This window comes from Canis aureus, chromosome 7 (genome assembly GCF_053574225.1).
Source record: "Canis aureus isolate CA01 chromosome 7, VMU_Caureus_v.1.0, whole genome shotgun sequence".
NCBI lineage: Eukaryota > Metazoa > Chordata > Mammalia > Carnivora > Canidae > Canis > Canis aureus.
Genome location: NC_135617.1, coordinates 39,229,638 through 39,254,914, shown reverse-complemented (window position 1 = coordinate 39,254,914; position 25,277 = coordinate 39,229,638). Strand labels below are relative to the sequence as shown.

Below are 25,277 nucleotides of genomic sequence, written 5' to 3'. Positions count from 1 at the left end.
GTAGAGAGAACATGTTGTTGAGGCCACTGAACACCTGCAAGTCTCTAGAATGCAATTCACTCTGGAAATAGATATGAAATGGGCAACAGGTACCCTCACACTCCACCCCTCCCTCCATGGTGCTCTAAGTTCTTGGGACAGAATCACCAGGCCCCAGCAGCTGTAATTCTGTCCCAGAGAACCCACACACCACTCCAGTGATGGTCACACTGCACCAACCTAAGGACAAGTCCCAAGTCAGTCCCCAGACCCTGCACTGAAAGGCACCATACAATACATTGTCACTTTACTAAAAACAGTATTTTTTATCTTCCTTATACAAAGCAGTCATGCATTGAAAACAACACATTTAATTTACAAATGGCCTCAAACTCATTACCTCTCTTTTTTATTGGTTAAGATTTATTTGAAAGGAGGGGGTAGGGAGAAAAAGCACATGCAAGTGAGTGCAAGCAGTGGGAAGGGTAGAGGCAGTGGGAGAGAATCCCAAGCCAACTCCCTGCTGAGTGTGGAGCCCAGACAAAGTCTCAACCCCAGGACCCTGAGATCATGACCTGAGTCAAAACCAGATTTAGGACGCTCAACCAACTGAGCCACCCAGGTGCCCCATACCTCCCTTTTCTTGCAGTATTTATATTCATGAAGCAAAGTGAAACATTGCCAATTTGGGCTATGCTTGTTTGGCTTTTTTGATGATCATTTGGTCTGAATGGGGCTGATGTTTACTCTTATGTTATCTACCAAGAAAGGGTTTACCAAGTAAATTAATCCAGACAAAATTCCTTGTCAATAAACATGAAGAGAAAGACGGCCCGGTACAACTGTTATTTCCCAAGAGCCCAAACTTCACAACCCTCCTTAAGGACACACACCCACAATGAATCCAGAGCCTAGAAATTTGTCAAGGAATGTGAATTAGTTTCCTAATATGAATATTCCTATTTGTCACTGGTGATTCTGGTTAACAGAATGTTCTCATTACCTGAAATCACCATATACTTCTGTATTTAAGTTACAATTCCCATCAGTCCCCAACTCAGAAATTTCACAAATCCTCCAATAATCCACAGAAATGCAGGCAATTTTTTTTTTTTTCAAATTTCTATTTCAGCAACCAAATCTCACAGACTGACCCAAGCTTGCCTCTCCTCGAAGAGCCACACATACCCTGGGGTTTGCTGTTCCCCAAACTTGCCCTGACCTCCCAGGTGCTACTTCCATGATGCCTTTCCCAAACTGCCCTCAATAGCAGTTCTCTTTTCTCTTAAAATATAAACCCCAAACATTCCATTCATACCTCATTTTCTATCTCATGAGACAGTAAGTGATATATTTATCCTAACTATTCTCTGCTAGATACAAAACTACTTGGGGGCAGGGGCCGTGTTCTCCCTACAGGCTCCGTGCAGCCCCAAGGTTAGTAGGTGTGTATAGGATTCAGTCCGTGGTGCTCCCGCCACACTATTCATATTCAGCAGCAGGTCAGCCCCCAACAAGCAGCCCCTCCTCCTGCCCTTGGTTTCCTTGCTCACCTCACCTCCTCAGTAAGAATAAGAGCTGATTCTGCCAAGGTGAACTTGTCCATCTAAGAGTCTCACCACCACCCCCACCCCCCATTTCATCTCCTTTGGTACTTCAATACATCTCTTCTCTCCAAACTTCAACTTCTCTTCTTTCATTAAAGGAAAACAAAAAAGCAGTTCTACCCCTTGAACCTGTTACCATCTCTTCCCTTCTCAATCCTGACACATTCCTTGAAGGAGTTGTTCTGGCCCTCCTGCCTCTTAGTGGTGCTCGCCACCCCCACCACTGCACCCACCATTCACTCGACATCCCCAGAGGTCTCTTCTAAATTATGGATCTGATTTTCATTTTACAAAGGGCCCTTTACATCTCTAGAAACTACTGTATCCTGGAAAAGCCATAGGGATGGAGAAGTTAGGTGTCAATAGAAAAAGTATAAATACAGTGGCCTACATACAACCTCGATCTTTAGAATCAAGGCTTGCCAAAACTCATGTCACCTTGGAAACCATCCCATCCATCCTCTTCCTTACACATATCTCCTCGCAGCCCTCCTTGCTACTTATTTCCAGGACATCCTCTGTAATCACTGTCCTGCCCAAATGGAACCTCCTCAGTCCTTTCATGGAGAGAACTTCCTTTTCCTCATTGTTCTACGGGAAATCTAACTTTCCTAGCACAGTCCTGCCAACCTTTTACTCCTCTTCAATTCAGGCCATCCATTCTCCCAAACATCCCTTGTTCCAGGGAACAGCCTACAAGGTCCTAATTGCTACCAACCATCCTCATGACACCATCCACATGCTGCCGGCTCTCACACTCCCACACTAAGCACCTTCCTCTTTCACGTCCAGGATGAGAGACAGCCAACAATCAAATTCGTGACTCACCCAGCACTTCCCTCTGCTCCCTTCCCTGGCTCTGCTCCCTGCCGCCACTTTGGAGGACTGAGCCCTGGGATGCCATCTGTGGGAGCTCATCTAGTTCCAGAGCTTCAACGCTCCCATATCCGCAGGACTCCAGGCCCGGAAACTAAGAGTCCTCTCAGACTTCTCATCCCTCTCTATAATCCACACAGGAGAAACGATTTCATCCCTTTACAATCACATCTCATTTTTAGGAGTCATGAAAACATCAGAGACAAAGCTGAAAGTGACCCTGAGACATCACCTCATGTCCCCTTTGCTTTTATGCATGAAAGCATTAGTAAAACAGGGATGTGATAGACACTCTTCTTTATGATATGAAAGTTATCCTTTTTGAGCCTGTGGTATGAGATTAAAAAAAATCTCTCAAGTCTTTGTGCCTAGTTCTTGGCAAGGAACTTACAAAACCTTTAGCTTTTCCTGAGGGATGGGAGTGACTTTGTTATGCTAATGAGGTGGCTGCAGAGGGTCCCCAGATAGCTGCACCATGGGGGCTTGGTTACGGAAAAACCAAACACATGATCAGAGGGTTGGAACGCGGGGCCATGTGGGGCCATGCTGACCTCTGGGGATAGAAGCAGGAGACTGAGTTCAATTGTGTGGCCAATGATTCCATCGATCATGCCTACAAGATGAAACTAACTAAAAACTCTGAACACAGAGGATCAGTGGAGCTTCCCAGGCTGTGAACACATTAATGTGCTGGGAGGGGGATATATCCCGATTCTCGATTCTCGGAGAAACGGCACAGAAGCTCTTTGTTCTCTACCAGACCTCACCCCAGGTGTCTCTTTGTGTGGTTGGTCCTAATTTCTATTTTCTGTAATAGGACTGTCAGAAGTAGAGCATTATCCTGACTTTTGTGAGTCTTTGTACTAAACTATCAAACCTGAGAGAAAAACAACAAATTGATAGCTAGTCAGGAGTGTAGTTGGCCTGCGGACCCCCCCAAGTGTTGCTGGTTAAGCAAGGGTGGTTATGCGGGGACTGTACCCTCCAGCCCGTGGGGTCTCAGCTAACTCTGGGTGGCTATCGGCAGAGTTGAACAACAGTGCACCCGGCTGGGGTTTTACTGGAAGAGTCCCTACTGTTCGCCAGGCACTCAACTGGGAACTCAGCTGCATATACCATCATCAAGGGAGCCCAGTGCCCTGCCTGCCACCTCTCAGAGTTAAGAATAAAGTGCACACACATGTGAGAATTCAAAATAAATATCGCAGCCTTTCGTTCCGAATTTGAACAAGTCTACACCTCCCGGCAAGGCTCAAGATTGCTTTAAACTCAGTTCTTTCAAGAAATGGTTCTTATTGACATCTCCCTGGAAGTGGCCAAAGTGAGGCTGTCACTTGAAAATAACACCCAGACTTCAAAAGAGAGCTAAAAACTCTGTGTGGAGTGCCTTGCTGTGGCCAATAAGAACTAGCCGGCGGGGCGGTCACATGCCTGAGGCGGAGGAACAGAAGCGCGAGGCTCTATTCCTCCGTCTCACTGGCTTGCCAGGGCAGGGTGGCCACCAACCACCTGCGGAAGCCACCTGAATGCTGCTTCCAGGGCAAGGACTGCACCTAACACTCTCCTAAGTCATCTTGTGGGTGGTTATTTAACTTTTTTTCCAGTAGTAATTAGAAGGTTTCGTTTAACTGTCCCAAAGTGCAACAGAAATTATCTTTACTTCTGCCATTAACAACACTGTGCATACAAGATAATTCCAGAACAATGTTTCCTGAGTGCAAAAATTGCACCTGCAAAGTCCAATATGGCAAAATAAAGACAGACACAGAGTCAAACTCCCTGAATGACGTGAAACATTACAGTTCCAATGTCTGATACTCAAATAAGCTCCTAGTGATGAGCTGGCTGGGACTGGACAGAAATACAGGCAGGACAGACCCTGAGGGGCTTCCAGTTAATGTGCTCACCACTCCCACAGCAGGACAGCTGAGACAGGTGCCCTGTTGGTTAAGATGCGTGTTTCTTATCAGCTTGTGGAAATCCAGAAGAGGCCCAGGCTCTCTTGCTTCCTGAGCAGCGCTTCCCTGACTGTCCAGAGGGCAGCAGGAAGTTGGGCTTCTGGCTTCTCTCTCCCCCTGGAGGCTGTGAGCGCACTTAACTTAAAAAAAAAAAAGTAGGAAGTACCATTTGTCCACGAATGTCCATGAGGTCTTTCCATTCCCCTCTTCCCACAGAGAAAACATGAATCTTATGTGAAATGTAAACAAACGTATGAATTTTCAAGCTTTAGAATGAGAACAAACTCCCTCCAAATCAGAATCATTATCTGATCAACCAAATCACTCTCACTTAAAGGCTTCCAAAAATACTAATAATTTACTGAAAACTAATTTGCAAAGCAAGTTCCTGTGTGAAGAAAATAACAACGTGGCAGAAGTTGTTTTCTTAGAGACAAAAATTTTATTCCTATTTTGAAACAAGGATAATTAAGAAATGGGCCAATCATTCATATTTTATTATAGTTCTTATGTTTTGAAAATATACTGAAATGCTTAGAAATAGCCAAACATCAGTCATGTCATAGAGTAAAGCTTCCCAGAGAATTAAGCAGTAAAAAAGATATCAAATATCTTGTCACAGGCCAGGCTATAAAACCTGTGTCCCTTTCTTGAATTTTAGGTATATCTATTTGGATCCAAATTCTGGGGGAAATCAATGCAAATACTCAGTGGGTTTACTGGATACTTGATCATCTATGTAAAAGTTCTGACAACAAAATTCAGGAAGACTTGTCTATGTTGTCCTCACCCGGAAGCTGCCTTGCAGGGTTATAGGCAGAGATCCTATGTGTAAGGAGACAGGTCTGCAGGGCTTGTGGTGAAGCAAGGCTCTGGGAAGGGTCAGGCCCCAACACTATCAGCTGCTGCTTTAGTGCTCACAAATCCTCACTCAGGAACCAGGGACCAGGGCTTCTCTTTGAGCTTCCCAGGGATGGAAGCCAGGAGAAGGGAGTATACATTAGAGAAGACCTCAGTGGTCATTCACGCTACACCTCATTCTACACATGGGGAAACTAAGTTCTGGGAAAGCAAAAGACTTTGCCTGATGTTCTTGAAGTTTCCTGCTCCAAGTCATACTTCCTCTCAAAAAGAAACCAGATTTTCAAAAGACCCATTAAGGTCAGCCTTATAATTTTTGAGCCCTGAATTCACATTTGATTGAGGAAAGGCTTCTACTGGGAATCCTCAGGGCCTTCCAAGTAAGGCTGACCTAGTCTTTATCTGCTTTCGGGTAAATGGTTTGGTGGAGACGCCAGCTGAGCTCTGAGGCTGCAAGAACTGAAGACCAAAGCGTAAGTAAGGTTCATGTTGAAGAGATCAGAAAACAGAGGAAAGCCCAGGATAGGGTGACCAGTGAGTGGTAAGAGCACCAAACTGTCCCTGAGGTCAGAGACCATGACACACATTTCCATAAAACTGGCATGTTTCTTAAATGTTTTTTTTTGTTTGTTTGTTTCTTAAATGTTGAGTACAAATATCTGAGTTTGTCTCCTTCCCTGATGCTGTGGAACAGATCCACCACAGTGCTGTGCACAAGAGCTTCCCCCAACTCTTACTCCTAGCATCCTTCATAATCTTGCTCCCTCAAATTTATAGGATTGTCAGAATAAAAGTGATGAATCCAGTTCAGAATGCAGCCTTCATCCCATCAGAATTCTGAGTATCAAAATTTTGATGGCAGTCGGGAAATACACACAAAAGATTGGCCAAGCACAGAATGACAGACAGAGCTGTGTCCCAGAGGTAAAGACAGATTAATTTTGAAGCTTTTCTGCCTCCATCTTCTAGGTTATAAATGTCAGTGATTTGTCTTGCCTCTAAGCTTCATGTTTTAAACTGTACCCTTCCATGGTTACCACAGGCATTGTTTTATATAACCTACAGAAAATGAGTCACTATTTTTTTTTAAAGATTTATTTATTCATGAGAGTCACAGAAAGGCAGAGACACAGGCAGAGGGAGAAGCAGGCTCCATGCATGGAGCCCGATGTGGGACTCGATCCCGGGGTCTCCAGGATCACGCCCTGGGCTGAAGGCAGATGCTCAACCACAGAGCCACCCAGGCATCCCACGTGTCACTTTATGATAATGTAGCATTTTAGGATTTGTGGACTACTGCAGGCCTTACTCAATTCAATGGGTTGGCCAGAGAATAAAAACTTATTTGGGGAGGGCAGGGGCAGAGAAAGAGAATCTTAAGCAGGTTCCACACTCAGCATGGAGCCTGACCTGAGGCTCTATCTAACAACCCTGAGATCATGACCTCAGCCAAAATCAAGAGTCAGACTCTTAATCGACTGAGCCACCCAGGTGCTCCAGGGAATACAAACTTTAAGACAGTTATTCTCAGTTGTTAAATGTTTGAAAAACTAGAAATCTGATTTTATGTTTCAGCTATTAAATGTCTCAGTAAGCACCAAATTTATCAATAAGCATTAAAATGATCAGCTTGTCAATTTCACATCATTACTAGATTTATCAATAAGCATGTGATAAAACCGAAACCAACTGGACTCTAGAGAGAGGCACCAAAAGGTGCAAGCAGCAGCCCCTGTGAGGCAGGTCTAGCTCTCGCCACTGACCCAGCAGTCAACCCAGCCCCTGGCACATACGGGCTTGCAGGGATGGCTGCAGCCGCATGGACAGCTGACAAAAATGGAACAGGATGAGCATTTTCTAATCACCCACAGAGTCCATTTCTACTTGAATTAATCAAAAGGCCTGTTTTGAAGGTTTACTTAGGTAGTTTATCAGCTGAATAGGATACGATCTAGGTTTATAACCCAAGGGGCCTTTCAAAGCCTCCTTCCTCATGCTGCCGTCATAAACAGGACTGCTGGGAGAACGATCGATCGGGGAGGAGCGAGGGCCACCGTCCCCACCCTCACCTGCCATGTCGATGGCGAAGGGCCTGTCTGCTCTCCAGCCGGTGTACCAGCCCACGACCTTGCCGTTCTCCACCAGCGGCCGCTCGTAGCGCCGCCCGCCCACCAGGCCCACCGGCCAGACGGAGACTTTGCGGGTAGTTCGCATCTAGAAGAGGGGAAAAGAGACGTGCTTTAAGTTTCCTTAGGGAACACAGCTTGAAGGGAGGCCAGAAATGCGAACCACAGAGGAGAAATGGGGTGGGGTGGGCGGTAGATTCTCAAAAGCTGAAGGTTCCAGACAGAACCCCGTCCTGGCAGCTGTGCCCAACTCTCGGCTGCGGCGCCGTCCGCCACCCTCTGCCACGAGCCAGCTGGTGGCTCCAGGCTTAGGAGAAATAAAGTGGGCGTCAGTGTCTGAACATCACCGAGGTGAAGCTAAGCCGTGACCCTCAAAAAAATTTTCTACCTGTTTCAAAGTGGAATCTTAATATTTTGCACCTTCAGAACTGAGAGTGTTGACTTCCCTTTAGGAAACTTTATTGCTCAGTAACAGCGAAAATTTCACTCAGAGAAGCCACAGGAGTTGCCTTTCTATGAATTTTTTATTTGTACAGACACAGAAATAGCGGCTGGGGGTGTTAATAAAGGCATCCAGGGACAGAACAGGTATCAGGCATTCTCCAGAGTGACAAAAAGAAAAACCTACCTTACATTCTGCCTTTCAAGGGAAATTGGGCCCAAACAGAGGAGAGGACACGTCACGCAGGCAGCCGGGGAAGCTGGCCCTCTCCCAGTGCTCAGTGTAGTATCTGGGGAGTTCTGGGTAAAGACAACCCTCAAATGAAAGTTATTTGCTGGATTTCTTTAAGGGGAAAGACATGTTCATGACAAAGCTTCCTGATACTGGGCAGCATTCTGGGGAGACACTACCATCACCACCACCTTTAAGACACGTGTCAAACAGGGCCATAGGCAGCCCACATGACACCTTTGTGCAAACTAGAAGCTTCCCTTTTCCCGGGGCACACACCTATGCAGGGGCCTGTGGCTTGGCCATTAAAGCACAGGCTGATTTCAACTCCACTCGCCCTCTCAGCTGGGGGTGTCCTTGGGCATAACCTATATAACTGCATTTGATGGGCCTGTTGTAATGACAATTTCAACACCAAAGGTTTTTTTTTTCCCCCTCAACACCAAAGCTTTGTCTTTTATCTGCTATAGAACAGGGTCGTGATCAGTTAACCAATGGTTAAAATAATGATTATCAATCGGGTTTTTTTATGAAAGAAAAATTATATACTTGGGAAATATTTTCAAATATAATTCACATGAAAAGTCTTATTAATAAAGAGTAAAAATAACTAGAAGCTTCTATTTGCCAGGCATTCCAATTTCACTTATTAATTTCCCACCTGACTCCAGAAAGAAGATTAAAGGGCATGAAACATTTCAGGTAATAAAGATCTCACCGTATTAGTCTTCCACAAATTTGGAATTATTTTTATAATCTATTACTTTCTCAGTAAATTAATCTCCATTACCTTGTGCTCATACTAACTTATATGATGATTTTTAAAAAGTCTTACTAAGGCATAACTAATTGGAGGAAAGAGTTAATAGTTCTGAGACTGCTAAGAGACTTGCTTAGTAGGCTGGCCCTTGGCTGGCATCTGGGAACCTGGCTTTTGAAACAGTCTCTATACTGATAAAGTTGTTTTGCCTCCCTGGGGGCACTGAACACCTGTTTTCCTTTTGGGAATCCGAAATATTAGAGGGCAGGAGGTGCCTATGTGATCAGCCCCCATAAAACATTCTGAATGCTCAATGTTACATGGGCTTCCCAGGGCATAAATATTGCACATCTGTAGTTACAGTTTTGCTGTCAGAGAGAAGATGTGCTTGTGTGATCCCTCAGGGGAGGGGAAAAACACAGAAAATCTGCACGTGGATTCTTCAGACCCTTCTTCCTGGTGTCTTTTTCCCCTCACTGGTCTGGCTATGTATCCTTTCTGTGTCACTATAATAAATCTAAGCCACAAGTACGACTATACGCTGGGTGCTAAGTGTCCTAGTAAATCACAAAATGTGTGGCTGATCTTAGGGGAGCCCTGAAAGAATAAAATGTAACTTTTAAGGTGTAAAATTTGATACATTTTGATACATGCACATAGCCATGAAACCATCACAATGATGAACAGATTCATCATCCCCTAAAGTTCCCTTGTGCTCATTTTTTAATCCCTCTCTCCCATCACTCTCCCCTCTCCACATCCCCAATCCCCCTATCTTCTCATCCCCTATACCACGGAACTCCTGGTCTATGCATTAGTTTGCATTTCATAGAATCGCATATAAATGGAATCATACGGTGTATACACGTATTTTCATTTGGCTTTTACTCTGTACAACCATAAAGATTCATCCATGCTATAATGTTGTGTTATCAATAGTTAATTCCTTCAAATTACCAAAGAATATTTTTTTGTATGGATGTGCCACAGATTGTTCTTGTTTTTATCTATTTGCCTGTTGACAGACATTTGGGCTGTGGCAAACTTCTAGCTATTATAGATGAAGCTGCTGTGAACATCTGTGTACATATGAACTTCACTTTTTTTGGGGATAGATATCTAATGGAATAGCTGGATCACATGGTATGTATATATTTAACTTTTAAAGAAACTGCTAAATTATTTTTCAAAGTGGTTGCACCATTTTACATTCTGACTAGCAGTGTATGAGAGTCTCAGTTACTCCACATCCTTATCAACATGTGTTGTGGTCAGTGTTTAATTTTAGCCATTCTAATAGACATTAGGAGTTTCTTGTGCTTTTAATTTGCATTTTTCTAGTGACTAACGATGTTGATGTTGACTATCTTTTCAGGTGCTTATTTGCCATCCATAATCTCTCCTTCATTGAAATACTGTTCAAATTTTTGCCTATTTTAAAAACTATTTTCTTACTATTGAGTTTGGAGAGTTATTTATATATTCTGCATAAAAACTCCTCAGATGATTTATGATTTGTAAGTTTTTATGATTTAATATCTATAATAAATGTTTTATATTTATGACATTTTATCCCATTCTGTGGCTTATAATGTTCATTCTCATAATAATGTATTTTGAAAAACAGAACTTTTAATGTTGATAAAGTCCATCCAATTCATCAATTTGTTCTTTCGTGGATCATGCTCTTGATGTTGTATCTAAAATCTCTGCCTAACTCAGGGGCATCTGGGTGGCTCAGCTGGTTAAGTGACTGTCTTGCTTTCAGCTCAGGTCATGATCTCAGAGTCTTGGGATTGAGGCTCCCCACCCCTACCCCTGGCAGGCTCTGCGCTCAGCATGGAGTCTGCTGGAGGTTTATCTCCCTTTCCCTCTGCTCCTCTCCTTTCTTGTGCACATGCTCTAAAATAAATAAATCTCAAAAAATAAAATCTTTGCCTAACTCAAAGTTATGAGTTTTCTCCTCTACAAGTATTACAGTTGTAGGTTTTACATTCAGGTTATGGTCTATTTTGATTTGTGAGTATGGTATGAGAGATTAACTGTGCCACCCAAGCACCCCTGAAGTTATTTTCTTTATCCTTCCTTCCTGCATTTGGATATCCAATTGTTCCAGCCACAATATGTCAATGGACATTCAGAACAACTGAACTGTCTTTAACGCTTTGTCAAAAATCAGTTGCCATGTATGGGGGGATTTATTTATGGATATTCTCCTCTAACCTGCTGGTCTAGTTGGTGATCTTAGTGCTAACACCCTGTCCTGATTTACTGTAGCTTTGTAACAACTCTGTTCGTCACACAGCATTTGTTCTTCTTCATCGAAGTTGTTTTAACTGTTTTAACTCCTTTTTTTCTTTCCATATGAGCTTCAGAGACACTTTTTCCATTCGGGCAAATTTTGACTGGGATTGCATTAAATCTATATGTCAATTTGGTGAGAACTGATACTTAACAAAATCAAGTCTTCAAACCCACAAACATGATTCAGATTTTTAATTTTCCTCAGCAATGTTTTTGCAATTTAATTCTTGAATCAATATTAACATTTAATGTTTTGTGTCCTAGGTCTTCTCCATTGGTGAGGGGAAAAAAAAAAACCCAGAAAATTTACTAAAATTTCCACAGAAATAGAGCCCTCTCCCCAACTCACACCATCTTCAAACTCCTGTTCCCTCCCATGCTGCAGAAAATGTAAGCATTTCTATTTTTTTTGTCTTATGTATCAAACATGCCAAAACTATGAAGAAACTAAAATCTAATACATGTATTTTTCTTAAATTGACACATGGCCTTATATCTATCTATAAGGCACTAAAAATAGTACTGTTCTTGATATTTTCGTAAAATGTCTATGATTTTTCAGCTTGTAAATTGCTTTTGCCCAGAGCACTAACTTTCTAAATCTGCTAAACACCGGCCAACAGAACCCACCTCAGCCTTGTGTGTCCTCTTGAAAATGCCTAGGTTGTGCCCTGCATACACATCAGGGGCCAGAAAATTCTTGATAAACACCAGGTAGTAAGTGAAACATGGACCACGTGTAATAAGCAGTGTGTGCCTGTGCAGCACAAGGGATAAGCTCACAATCAGGAGAAGCAGACAGACCATAAACAAACAGAAGTTAAAAATGCTTTTGAAATAGGAATGGAGAAATCATTAAGGAGAATAATAAACCACAACTGTGAGACCACGAGAGTAAGGGAATTAAACATAGCTGAGCACGTCTTGTGGCAGCCTTTTCACTTAAGCTGAGCCATGAAAGACATGTAGGATTTGGCCCACAGACTTCAGAATAGCCTCAGGTTCTAGGTAACGAGATGAATCAAGAAGCAAAACTTCACTTTTCTGTGCCAGTTTCTTGCTCGAAAATGCAGGTTTTGCTGAACACATTCCAAATTTCTAAGAACAGCTCAGAGCTAACACTTACTTGCATTTTGTTTTTACCCCCAGAGAACTGGGTGTTAAAAGGTGAAGGAAGGAGTAATTATTTGAACGCAGGTGAGATGGCAGGATTATGTTTCCAAGTGTGCTAAATTAAAAAAAAAAAGTGTGTTATTTAAATAGTTTAATACTTTGGAAAGATCCAGATGCCCCTGCCATGTGCGCACGGCTCTGAGAGTCAACGTGGAATGCTTCATCAGAGTTAGACACACAGCCCCTCGGTACACCACCACTATACTACATAGAATGTGTCAGACATTTCAAAGGAAAATAGCACAGCTATTTACAGAACTTCTTCATTTCACCCTTGGGAGCTATCCTTTGTTCTGTGTCCTTTTCACTCAATCTATGCTCTTTAAGGATTCCTTGGCAGCCACCTTCTTTTCTGAGAAAGGGCGGGGGAGGGGGAACAAAACAATGACTGCTACTATTAAAAGTAAAAGCACTTTCATATAACTAAAATACTCTCAGTATTTAAAAGTTTTGTCACATTCTTAACACAAAATAGTAGTTACATAACAGGCACAACTTCAAGTGCCTGGTGTGAGCTCCAATCTAAAACAGAGCACTAAAGCACGACATATTAAGATAAAGATGAAGCAATTCACATATTTATAACAGTTACAATATTACAATATTACAAATAGATCCCCAAAGCATTCTCTTCCTATTTATTCAATGCCAAAGTCATAATCTGTCATTTATTCCTCCCACCATGACCCCAATTAAATAGACAGGACTTGGAGAACAATGTTAACCAGGCAAAATCATGGGCAGAGTAATTTCCATAAACCCAGTGGCTACAAAGGACACAAAAGAAACATCTGGTATATCTCCACACTCCTCCTAAATGCCATTTAAACTATCCTAAGGCAGGGGTGTGTAGGTGGCTCAGTTGGTTAAGCATCTGACTCCTGGTCTCAGCTCAGATCTTGAACTCAGGGCTCTCCATCGCTGTGGAGCCTATTTAAAAAAACAAACAAACAAACAAACTATCTCAAGGCAGGTGGTGGTTATCTACATCTCCTCCAGGAAAGGAGGAAGATAACTACTTCCCACACTGGAGGCTGGTGACCCTTACCAACAATCAGCCTCTGGTTTCTTTTAGCCAACTATTGTTTTCCTGCAGCTTTAAGATGCATCCTTTTGGTCCCTCCTTGGGGGATAACTAACAGCCAGCTCCAGGGACTGAATACTTCAGAAGATCACACATAGATGATCATCAGAATGCCCTTAGAGTAAAACAGAAAAAGTTTAACAAATGCCTTTGGCTTCCTTTAAGACATACCACTAAGGTGAAATCTTGCCTTATTTTTTTCCAAAGGGAACTGAATAAAGTTCTTGATCTTCTGAATGTAAAACGCTATAGGCAACCTCAAGGAGAATTACAATAAAGAATGGCACTCTGTATCTTGCTTTTTTAACTAACAGTTTCAGCGGGAAAGAAAAACACCCTAAATCCAGTGAACTGAAGACACAAAGGAAAGAGCCGGACAAATATAAGGAAGGAATACAGAAATGATGACCTGGAGCCGAGGGTCCTTTTCCAATTTCAATAAACATCTGATATTTTCCAACACAGAAACTATATTACATAATCCAACATACCCATAAAATTCTTTGGGAACAAGTTTGAAAATTAAAGTCCTATCTATCTGCACTTTCTCTTTCTTGCAATCTGCCCTCTGATGATTTTAGCATCCATTTCCTTCAACTAATTGGTACTTGGCTCAATGCTATTCATTCCAGTGGTCTTCACATATCTTTATATTGCCTTGAATCTTTTTTTGCCTATTTCCACAGCATGAACTTTTGAGGTGCATAAAGTAGCTAAGAATTCTGGAAAACAGGAATGTTCCTAATGTTATATTCTAAACTCATCTCCTATGTCATTGGGTAGAAGATCACATCTAAGACTTCTTCCATACCTGCTGTATTTTCTCACTAAACACCTATCACATAATATGTGTCTGGTCCTGGGGTAGGCCCTGAGCAAGGCTGACAAGGTCCTTACCTACCAAGCCAACATTCCAAGAAAGAAAAAGCAATAACACATCAAATTGCAAAATTACTTAATTTCTATGCTAATAAGGGCTGTAAAGACAATGCTACAGGAACATGTTGCAGAGGATCTGACATGATCTGTGATCTGCTGAGGTTTCCTTGAGGACATCAGCCTGAGCTAAGCCTAAAGCCTGAAGCATCAACCAATGTGGACAGGAAAACCAAAAATATTCCAGGAAGAAAAGAATTTGGGTGCCCCTGACAGGAATATTTCCCTGCATTCCTTAATAATAATAATAATAATAATAATAATAATAATAAATAGTAATGATAATAAAGATCTATTGTGGACAATGGATGCTAGGAGTCAAATTTCTCACTGTTGGAGTAAGAATTTACAGATAAGAAGAGAAGGCTAGAATGATCCATGTGGTTATGGATAAGAGCTGGAGACATCAATATGAATTTGTACTTAGCTGAACACTGACATGGTTGTCCAGATACATGTGTGTACGTGGGTTAGTACCACCACACATATATTTCCTTGCTCTATCAGTGACAGGGCCCAGAAACAATGACACTCCAGTGGCAACGAGCCCACTTAGTGCCCAGATCTTGGTTTCTAATATCATACTTTAATAGAAGGAACTGGAGCCACTTGCAGAAAGAAGTACCTGATTCTAGGTCTGGGGCAGAAAATATACAAGACCTATTCCAAGGTATCTTTAGAGCCAGAAAGTAAGGAACTGCTCAAAAATGAAAACAAATAAAAGCTGCACATTGAAGGGGGCATGTAAAAGACACACAGGAGTCAGTTGAAAATTCCAATTGGCCAATGCTGGTCAAATTGTGAGCAATGAATTAAAGAGTATTAGATTACATCCTAAAGTGTAAAGTAAATACTAACTACTAATATAACCTGAAACATATAAATGATTAAACAAATAAGTAAATGGACAATAGACAAATCTCCCATTAAGAGGTGTTTTGAAAAATTTACATAGATAATCCCCCAACAAGGAGGTGGAACGGATTCCTTAGGTATGAGCTGCACACAGTAACTTCCTTCCAAAAGAACAGCTTGGAAGGAAGTTTGGAGGGGGGAATGTGCTATACAGTAAAGATATCTGATGAGACTACCTCAGCTGAATGAACAAAGTTAACATCAACCGTGATAAATCATGTCGACAGTACATATTCTTCTTATGATGTACTGAGCAAGACGACCTCTGTGGTCTTTCCTAACACCATTCTCCAATAAAAGGGACTGGGGGCTCCTTGGAGAAATGGCAGATTCTAGGAGTGGGGCAGACTACAAGAGGTGAGCCTGAAGCATCTTATAGTACCAGAAAGTAAGGAAGTGTTAAAAAACAAAAACCTCAAGCAATCCTACATTGATGGAAGTATGTCAAAAGAATACAGCCAGCTGAAAGAGCTCCCAATGACCAGAACAACTTGAGTTATAAAATAATGTTGATTCTTGGTACCCTTAACAGGATGTTATGAACTTAGCACTTTACCACTGTGATCTTCTTCCTGAAAACCTATAACCCCACAATCTACTCATGAGAAAAAAAAAACCATCAAATTCCAATAGAGAGGCATGCTATAATACATCTAACCAGTGCTCAAAACCATCAAGGTCATCAATAACAATGAAAATCTGAGAAACTGTCACAGCCAAGAAGAACTTCAAAAGACATGATAACCAGATGTAATGTGGTATCTACGATGGGATCCTGAAAAAGAAAGAGGCCATTCACGTACAGATCAAGAACATGTGTATAAAGAATATACTTTAGTTAATACTGGTTCATTAACTTTAATACATGCATTACACTAATGTAAAATGTTAATAAAAGAGGAAACTGGGTATGGAGTATAGGGGAACTTTCTAGTATCTCCTCAGTTTTTCCATAAATCAAAAACTTTTCTCTTTTTTGGAGAGAGGCAAGATGGAAGAGTAAGAGATGGGGGAAGATCCTGAGCTCACCACCTCCCAGGAACAAACCAAGGCAACTACATATAGTGCAACTCACTCTGAAAATGACCTGAAGACTAGGAGAACAGACCTTCCACAGCTAAAGTCATAAGGAGAAGGCCACATTGCATAGGGTAGGAGAGGCAGACATGCAGCTAGAAGCCAAACCTCCAGTACGATTACCCATAAGGAAGGACATCATAAACATGCAATAGCAAAGGGATCAAGCTGCACACCAGGAATGCCCAGCCCTGAGGATTTGCACTGGGAAGATAAGTCACCATAATGTCTGGCTTTAAAAAAATCAGCAGGACTGAACTCCAGGAGAGCCAGAGGGGCTATAGGAAACCAACTCTGCTTTAAAGAGCCAGCACACTGTATCATTCTGCATGAGACCCAGCACAGAAGTAGCAGTTTGAAAAGTACCTGGGTTACACATGAAGATTTACTAATTTTTAGTACCTATGCCACAGAGCCAGGGATCTGCAGGAACTTTCTCCAGGGACTGAAGTGCTGGTGGGCACCAGTTTTTTTGGTCTCCTTTAGCCCACATAACCAAGTTCCCCTGTCCTGGCACTCCCCCCTTCAGAACTCTTCCCCAATCTTCCTACCCAGGCAGATACCCCTCAAAATGAATCCCACCCCACCACAGACAGCAAGCACCCTCACACCCCTTTGGTGTGTCCCCAAAGGACCTACTTCCCAGAATGGGGAGTAGCTAACCCCAAGCAACAGCACTCTCAATATCTGCAGCTGGGGCTCTCAGCTAGCTGTGCCACAGGAAAGTTATGGCCACCAGTGCACCCACAGCAGTTGTGGCTGATCACTGCAGAGAGCAAGGCTGAGGACAGCAGCTTCCACCAATGCACATGCAGAAGCTGCAACAGGGCTTCTCAGCACACATATAGGGGACAAGCAGTACCCACCAGTGCACCAGTGCAACACTCATGGCTCAGCCACAATAGTGGGGTACAAGCAGCCCACTGGAGGAGATACCACTGGGGCATCTGGTTCTGGTGACTGGGGGAATTGCAGTATGAGGCACCGTATTTTCAAGAACAGGAATGTAGCTAACTTACCTAACACACAAACACACAGAGAAAAATCCAACAAAATGAAGAGACAGAGAACTAGGTTCTAAATGAAAGATGAAGACAAATCACAGAAAAAGAGCTAAACTAAATGAAGAAAAGCAATCTACTTGATAAAAGAGTTCAAAGTAATAGTCATAAAAATACTTACTGGACTGGAAGGGAAAACGGATGAAATCAACGAAAACTTTAAAAAAGAGAAAAATGTTTTAAAGTCAGAGATAAAGAACATATATCTAAAATAAAAAATACACTAGACAGAATCAACAGCAGATTAGAGAATGCAGAAAAATATATCAGCAATCTGAAAGGGCAGTGAAAAGCAAAAAAAAAAAAATAACTGAATAGCAAAAAATTTTTTAAATGAGGACAGGTTAAGGGATCTCTGGGACAATATCAAACATAATAATATCTGTATTACATGAGTGCCAGAATAAAAGAAGTAAAAAAGGAAGAAATTTATTTGAATAAATAATTGAAAACTTCCTAATTTGAGGAAGGAGACAGACATCCAGATCCAAGAAGCAGAGAGAGCCCCAAACAAGATGAACCCAAGGAGGTATACACCAAGACACATAATATCTAAAATGGCAAAAAGTAATGATAGAGACTCTAAAAAGCAGCAAGAGAAAAGCAAAAGTCCTATATAAAGGAAAGCCCATAGGGCTATCAGCCAATTTTTCAGCAGAAACTTTGCAGGTCAGAAGGGGTAGCAGGATATATTCTAAGTGCTGAAAGGGAAAAAAACAACAACCAGGACTACTTTACATCCTGTAGGATTATCATTTAGAACTGAAGAAGAGTTTCCCAAACAAACGTTTAAAAAGTTTATCAACACTAAACTGGTCTTACAAGAAATATTAAAAGGGCTTCTTAAAATGGGAAAGAAAAGGCCATAACTAGAATTAAATTATAAAAGGAAGGAAATTGATATAGAGAACTGATGCTTACCAGAGGAGAGGTGGTTGGAAGGATGAGTTAAATAAGTGATGGGAATTAGGTAGTACACTTGTTATGATAAGCACTGGGTGATGTATGAAAGTGCTGATTCACTCTATTGTACACTTGAAATTAATAAAACTGTGTGTTAACTATATTTTTAAAGTAAGATAACTGGTAAAAGCAAAGACAGTAAAAGTAGAAACTCAATCACTTACAAAGCTAGTATTAAGGTCAAAACACAGAAGTGCTATAATGAATTATATCTATAAAAAACTGTCAATGGATATACATACAAATAGGCATAAAATATGGCATCTCATATACAAAATGAAGAGAGGAGAATGAAAATGTAATACTTCTAAGAATGTGTTCAAACTTAAGCAATCATCAACTTAATATACACTGCTAAATATATAGAAGTTATATATAAACCTCATGGCAACCACAAACCAAAAACTTATAATAGATACATAAAAATAAAGATAAAATAATTCAAACGTAATGCGAAAGAAAGTCATCAATCACAAGGAAGGAGAATAGGAGAAGAAAGGAAAAGAGAAGAACTACCAAAAATAAAAAAAAATTAAGATAAATGAAAACAACAAAATGGCAATAAGTACATACCTATCAATAATTACTATAAATGTAAATGGCCTAAACACCCCAAAAGGGTGACTGAATTGATAACAAAACAGGACCCATCTATATGCTGCCTCTAAGGGACTCACTTCAGACCTAAACATAATACAGACTGAAAGCAAAAAAATGAGAAAAGATAATCCATGTAAATGGAAGCCAAAAAAAAAGCTGAGGTAGAATACTGAGACAAAACAGTCTTTAAAACAAAGCTATAACAAGAGGCATTACATAATGACAAAGGGATAATTCCAACAAGACACAATAATCATAAATAACTATATATCCAACATAGAAGTACATCAAAACGTAAACCAAATATTAACATATTTAGAAGAAATTGGCAGTAATACAATAATAGCAGGAAATGTTAACACCAAACTTGTATCAATGGATAGATCATCTAGACAGAAAATCAATAAGGAAACAGTGGCTCTGAATAACACATTAGACCAGATGGACTTAACAGATATATACAGAATATTCTATCCCAAAAGGGCAGGATATACATTCTTTTTAAATGCACATGTAACATTATTCAGGAGTGATTACATGTTAGATCACAAAATAAGTCTCAATAAATTTAAGAAGACTGAAATTATATTATGCATCTTTTCCAACCACAATGGTATAAAACCAGAAATCAATTACAATAAAAGAACTAGAAGAAACACAAATGTAGCACTAAACAGCACGATACTAAACAACCAAGAGCTCAACAAAGAAATCATAGAGGGAAAAAAAAAAAAATACCCAGAACAAATGGAAACGGAAACACACTGGTTCAAAATCTTTGGAAAACAGCATAAGCAGTTCTAAGAGAAAATTTACGGCAATGCAGGCCTATCTTAAGAAAGAAATAAAATCTCAAATAAATATTCTAAACTTACAACTAAAGAAGCCAGAAAAAGAACAAAGCCCAAGTTTGGTAGAAGGAAAAAATAATAAAGATCAGAGGAGAAATAAATGAAATAGAGACTAAAAACAAAACAATAGAAAAGATCAATGAAACTAAGAGCTAGTTCTTTGAAAACAAAATAGATAAACCTTTAGACAGACTCAGGGAAAAAATACTCAAGTGAAATCAAAAAAGAAAGAAAAGAAATACATTCAAATATACTAAAGAAATACAAAGAATTATGAGACTACTACAAAAAATTATATGCTAACAAATTAAACCACCTAGAAGAAATGGGTAAATTTTTAGATACACACAAACTTCCATGACAGAATCAGGAATAGAAAATCTGAACAGGCCAATTACTAGTAACCAAATTTAATCAGTAATCAAAAAACTCCCAACAAACAAAAGTCCAAGACCAGATGGCTTCACAAGTGAATGCTACCAAACATTTAAAGACAACTTAATAGCCATCCTTCTCAAACTATTCCAGAAAACAGAAGAGGAAGGAATGTTTCCAAATTCATTCTATGAGATCAGCATTACCCTGGTACCGAAACCAGAAAAAGATACTACAAAAAAAGAAAATTATAGACCAGTATCTTTGATAAACATAGATGCAAAATCAACAAAATATTAGCAAACCAAATTTAAAAATACACTAAAAGTATCATTTACCACAATCAAGTGGGATTTATTCCAGGATGCAAGATAGTTCAATATATGCAAACTGATAAACATGATATGCCACATTAGCAAAATGAATAAAAGTCATACAGATGCAGAAAAACCATTTGACAAAATTCAATATCTCTTCATGACAAAAACTCAACAAAATGAGTATAGAAGAAACATACCTTAACATAATAAAGACCATACATTACAAACCCACACCTAACATCAAACTCAATGGTGAAAAGGTGAAAGCTTTTCCTCTAAGACCAGGAACAAGATAAGGATTCCCATTCTCAGCACTTTTATTGAGTATAGTACTTGAAGTCCTAACCACAGCAATCAGATGAATAAGAGGCATCTGAATTGGTAAGGGAAGAGTAAAATCATCACTACTTGTGGATAAAATGATACTATATAGAAAACCCTAAAGATTCCATCAAAAACAATGTTAGAATAAATGTATTTAGTAAAGTTGCAGAATACAAAAATCAACAGATGGAAATCTGTTGCATTTTTTTATACACTAATAACAAACTAGAAAAAGAAATTAGGAAAATACCATCCACAACTGCATCAAAAAGAATAAGATAACAGGGCACCTGGATGGGTCAGTTGGTTAAGCATCTGACTTCAGCTCAGGTCATGATGTTATGGTCCTAGGACTGAGCCCTGTATCAGGCTCCATGCAAAGTGGGGAGTCTGCTGCTCCTTCTCCCTCTGCCCCTCCCGCTGCTCATGGATGTGCTTTTTCTCAAATAATTTTTTTTTAAAGAAGAATAACATATCTAGGAATAAATTTAACCAAAGAGGTACAAGACCTGTACTCTGAAAACTATGATATTGTTGAAATAAAAGATGACACAAACAAATGGAAAAATACACCATGTTCATGGACTGGAAGACCCATTAAAATGTCCATACTACCCAAAGTAATTCACAGATTCAGTGGGATCCCTATTAAAATATCAACAGTATTTTTCACAGAACAAGATAATCCTAAAATTTGTATAGAACCACAAAAGACAGCCAAATAGCCAAAGCAATCTTAAGAAAGAAGAACAAAGTTGGAAGTATCAGAATCCCAGATTTTAAACTATGCTACAATTGTGCAGTAATCAAAACAGTATGGCATTAGCACAAAAACAGATATACAGATCAATGGAATAAAGAGCCCAGAAATAAACCCACACTTACATGGTCAATTAATCCATGACAAAGACAACAAGAATATATAATGAGGAAAAGACCATCTCCTCAATAAATAGTATTGGGATAACTGGACAGCTATATGCATAAGAATAAAACTAGACCACTTTCTTATACCATACATTAAAATAGTCAAAATGTATTAAAGACCTAAATGTGAGACTTGAAACCATAAAACTGCTAAAAAGAAAACATAGGCAGCAATCTAGTAGCCATCACACTTCTAACATTTTTCTGGCTATGTCCACCAAAGTGAGGGAATAAAAAATAAAAATAAGCAATGGGAACTACATCAAACTAAAAGAATTTTGCACAGCAAAAAAGAAACCATAGACAAAATGGAAAGGAAAATGAGTAAATGGGCGAAGATACTTGCAAATTATATATCCAATAAGGGGTTAATATACATAACATATAAAGAAGTCATACAACTCAACAACAAAAACAATCTGACTTAAAAATGGCCAAAGGACCTGAATGGACAGTTTTCCAAAGACATATATAGATGACAAATAGACACCTGAAAAGATGCTCAACGTCACTCATCATGAGGGAAATGCAAATCAAAACCAGGATGATATCACCTCACACTCATCAGAATGGCTCGTATCAAAAAGATAATAAAAAAACAGTATTTGTGAGAATGTGGGGAAAAGGGAACTTTGTGCACCACTCGTGAGAATGTAAAGGGTGCAGCCAGCATGGAAAACAGCATGGAGGTTCCTCAAAAAACCAAAAATAGAAGTACCATACAATCCGGTAATTCTACGTCTATATTTACCTGAAGAAAATACAAAGACTACTTAGAAAATATATATGTACCATGTTTACTGCAGAATTATAACAGCCAAGATATGGAAGCAATCCAAGTGTCCATCAATAGATGAATGGATAGTGACAACATGGATGGACCTAACAGGTAATATGCTAAGTGAGAGAAGTCTGAAAAAGACAAACACCTTAGGATTTCCCTTATATGTGGAATCTAAAAACCAATCAACCAAATAAAAAATAGACACAGACTCATAAATACAGAGAAAAAAAAAACTAGTAGTTTCCAGAGGGAAAGGGAATAGGGAGATAGGTGAAATAGATGATGAGGATTAAGAGATACAAACTCCCAGTTATAAAATAAGTCAGTCACAGAGATGAAATATACAGCATAGGGAATACAGCCAGTAATACTGTATTAACATTATATGGTAACAGATGGTAACTACACTTATGGTGAGCATTTTATGTTTAGACCTGTTGAATCATTATGCTGTACACCTGAAACTAATGTATGCCAACTCTAGTTCAATTAAAAACAAAAAATCTAAGAATATAGTCCATTAATTTAAAAAAAAAAAGTATTTCAGAAGTTTCTAAGAATCTTTTTCTCCACTCACTGCTATCAGGTATAATGCAGACTTATTCTTGAGCTTAGGAGTCAATTTTTCTCTCATTTTTTTGTGCTCTTGTTTGTCATGCAGACCAGAGGAGCTTGGGGCAAATGTGGTCCTCAGGAAAGTTTGGTTTGGCCTACACAGAGATGGGTTTTAAATTGAGACATGTTAAAATCCAAAGACTTCTGGCCTCTGAAAATTCGCCAAGCTGGGCTAGCATTACCTACAGCAACAGTGGCACTGAGAGTCTATGTCCCTTCCAGTAGTGCCAGCTCTCTCCTGTTGTCCATGGTCCCCCCACAGCCCCAAGGCTGAGTCTCAGTGTTAATCAACATTATTACTAACTGGTGCTGTCCCAGGAGATATTTGTATCTCCAAAGCAGGAAACTGAGAAACACACCAAATGGGCCATGCATTTCAAGAAATGAGAAATGTTGGAAATGTATGGAAATGAGAAATGTTCTTGTATATTTAGTATGCAAAGTATGTATATAAAAGACACGATTAAGAACATAGGAATGATAAATATATGAAAAAGGAACATAATTAAAATCCTTAATAAATGAAAATAAGTCAGGTTGTAGTTTCAGTCCTTTAAGTTTTAATACCAATTAAGTAACTGCTTACAGATGGCCAACTTAAGTATGCTACATACTTGAAAGTATATGAATTTGTGGTTCCTAGTATGAATTGTCTGGGAGGAGCTAGCTTGGGCTCTGCTTATTATAAAGCCACACTAACCAAACCAATGTGATATTAGTGTAAGGAGAGATATGTAAAAGACATGAAAGAGACCGAGTTCAGAAGAGTTCTTCCCACAGATGGTTGGCTAATTTTTTTTTTTTACTAAGATGCCAAGGCAATTCCATGGGGGAAAAGACAATGTTTTTAACACATAATACTGGAAGAACTGGGCATCTATGGAGAATGAACAGGTGAACAGAACTTCAATCCCTCTGTCTCATAAATCCATAAAAACTAAAAATGGAATCACAAACCTAAATACAAAAGCTAAATTTATACAACTTCTAGAAGAAAACACAGGAGAAAATCTTTGAAGTCTTAGGCTAGGTAGAGATTCCTCAGTTGGTACCTAAAAATGCAAACTTCAAAACAAAATTCAGAGATTGATAAAATTTTCTACTCTCCCAAAAGATACTGTTAACATTTTTTTTAAAGCAAGTCACAGACTGGAACATCCCAGTACATATCCCTGACAAAGAGCTTATATTCAGAATACACAAAATTCTTAGAGCTAAAAAAAAAAAAAAAAAAAAAAGTCTAAAGGATGAATAGCATTAACCACTGCTAATATTGAACTATTAAAAAAACAGGCCAAATGATTTGAACAGACATCTCATCAAAGACAAATGGACAATTACCACATGAAAAGATGTTCTATATCATCAGTCATTAAAAACCAAAATAAGAAAATTAAAACCAGCAATTAAAATGATAAGATATCATTGTACACCCACCAGAATGGCTAAAATTAAAAGTCTGACAATACCAAATGATGATGAAGATGTGGAGTAACTGGATCTCTTATTCCTGGTGGGAGGATAAAATGGTACAACCACTTTGGAAACAAATGTGGCAGTTTCTTTCAAAATTGAAAAAATATGCCTATCATATGATCCAGCAATTCCATTTCTAGGTATTTACCCAAGAGAAAGGAAAGCATCCATCCATATAAAAACTTGTACCTGAATGTTCACAGCAGCTTAACTCATTTTAGCCATAATCTGGAAACAGGCCAAACATACATCAACTTATAAACAGATAAACAATTTGTGATACACCCATTCAATAGATTACTACTCAGCAATAAAAAGTAATGAACTATTGATATTCATAACATGGGTGAATCTCTGAAACATAATGCTGAATGAAAAAAAAGGCTACATACTATACTATTCTAATTATATGAAATTCTAGAACAGGCAAACTGATCTATAAGGATAAAAAGCAGATTGCAGGCCATGATGAAAACTGACTATGAATGGTCATAAGGTGACAGTTACAAGGGTGTATGTGTTTGCTAAAGAACAGCAGACTCTATACTTAAAATGAGTACATTTTATCATAGGTAAGTTATACTTCAGAAATACAACAAAAAAAGTACTTAGAAGGTTTTGACCTGAATTCATGACTAAAAAGCCTAGAATA

The 25,277-nt window shown here is 39.4% G+C and overlaps 1 protein-coding gene across 1 annotated transcript in view; it reads right to left on the bottom strand.

Moving 5' to 3' along the window:
- The window catches only part of B3GAT2 (beta-1,3-glucuronyltransferase 2), an 83,975-nt gene that overhangs the window by 23,419 nt on the left and 35,279 nt on the right, over positions 1–25,277 (bottom strand). The window contains exon 2 of the mRNA XM_077903468.1: positions 7,351–7,495. Within this exon, the coding sequence (XP_077759594.1) occupies positions 7,351–7,495 (145 nt within the window). The remainder of the gene's footprint in view (positions 1–7,350; positions 7,496–25,277) is intronic.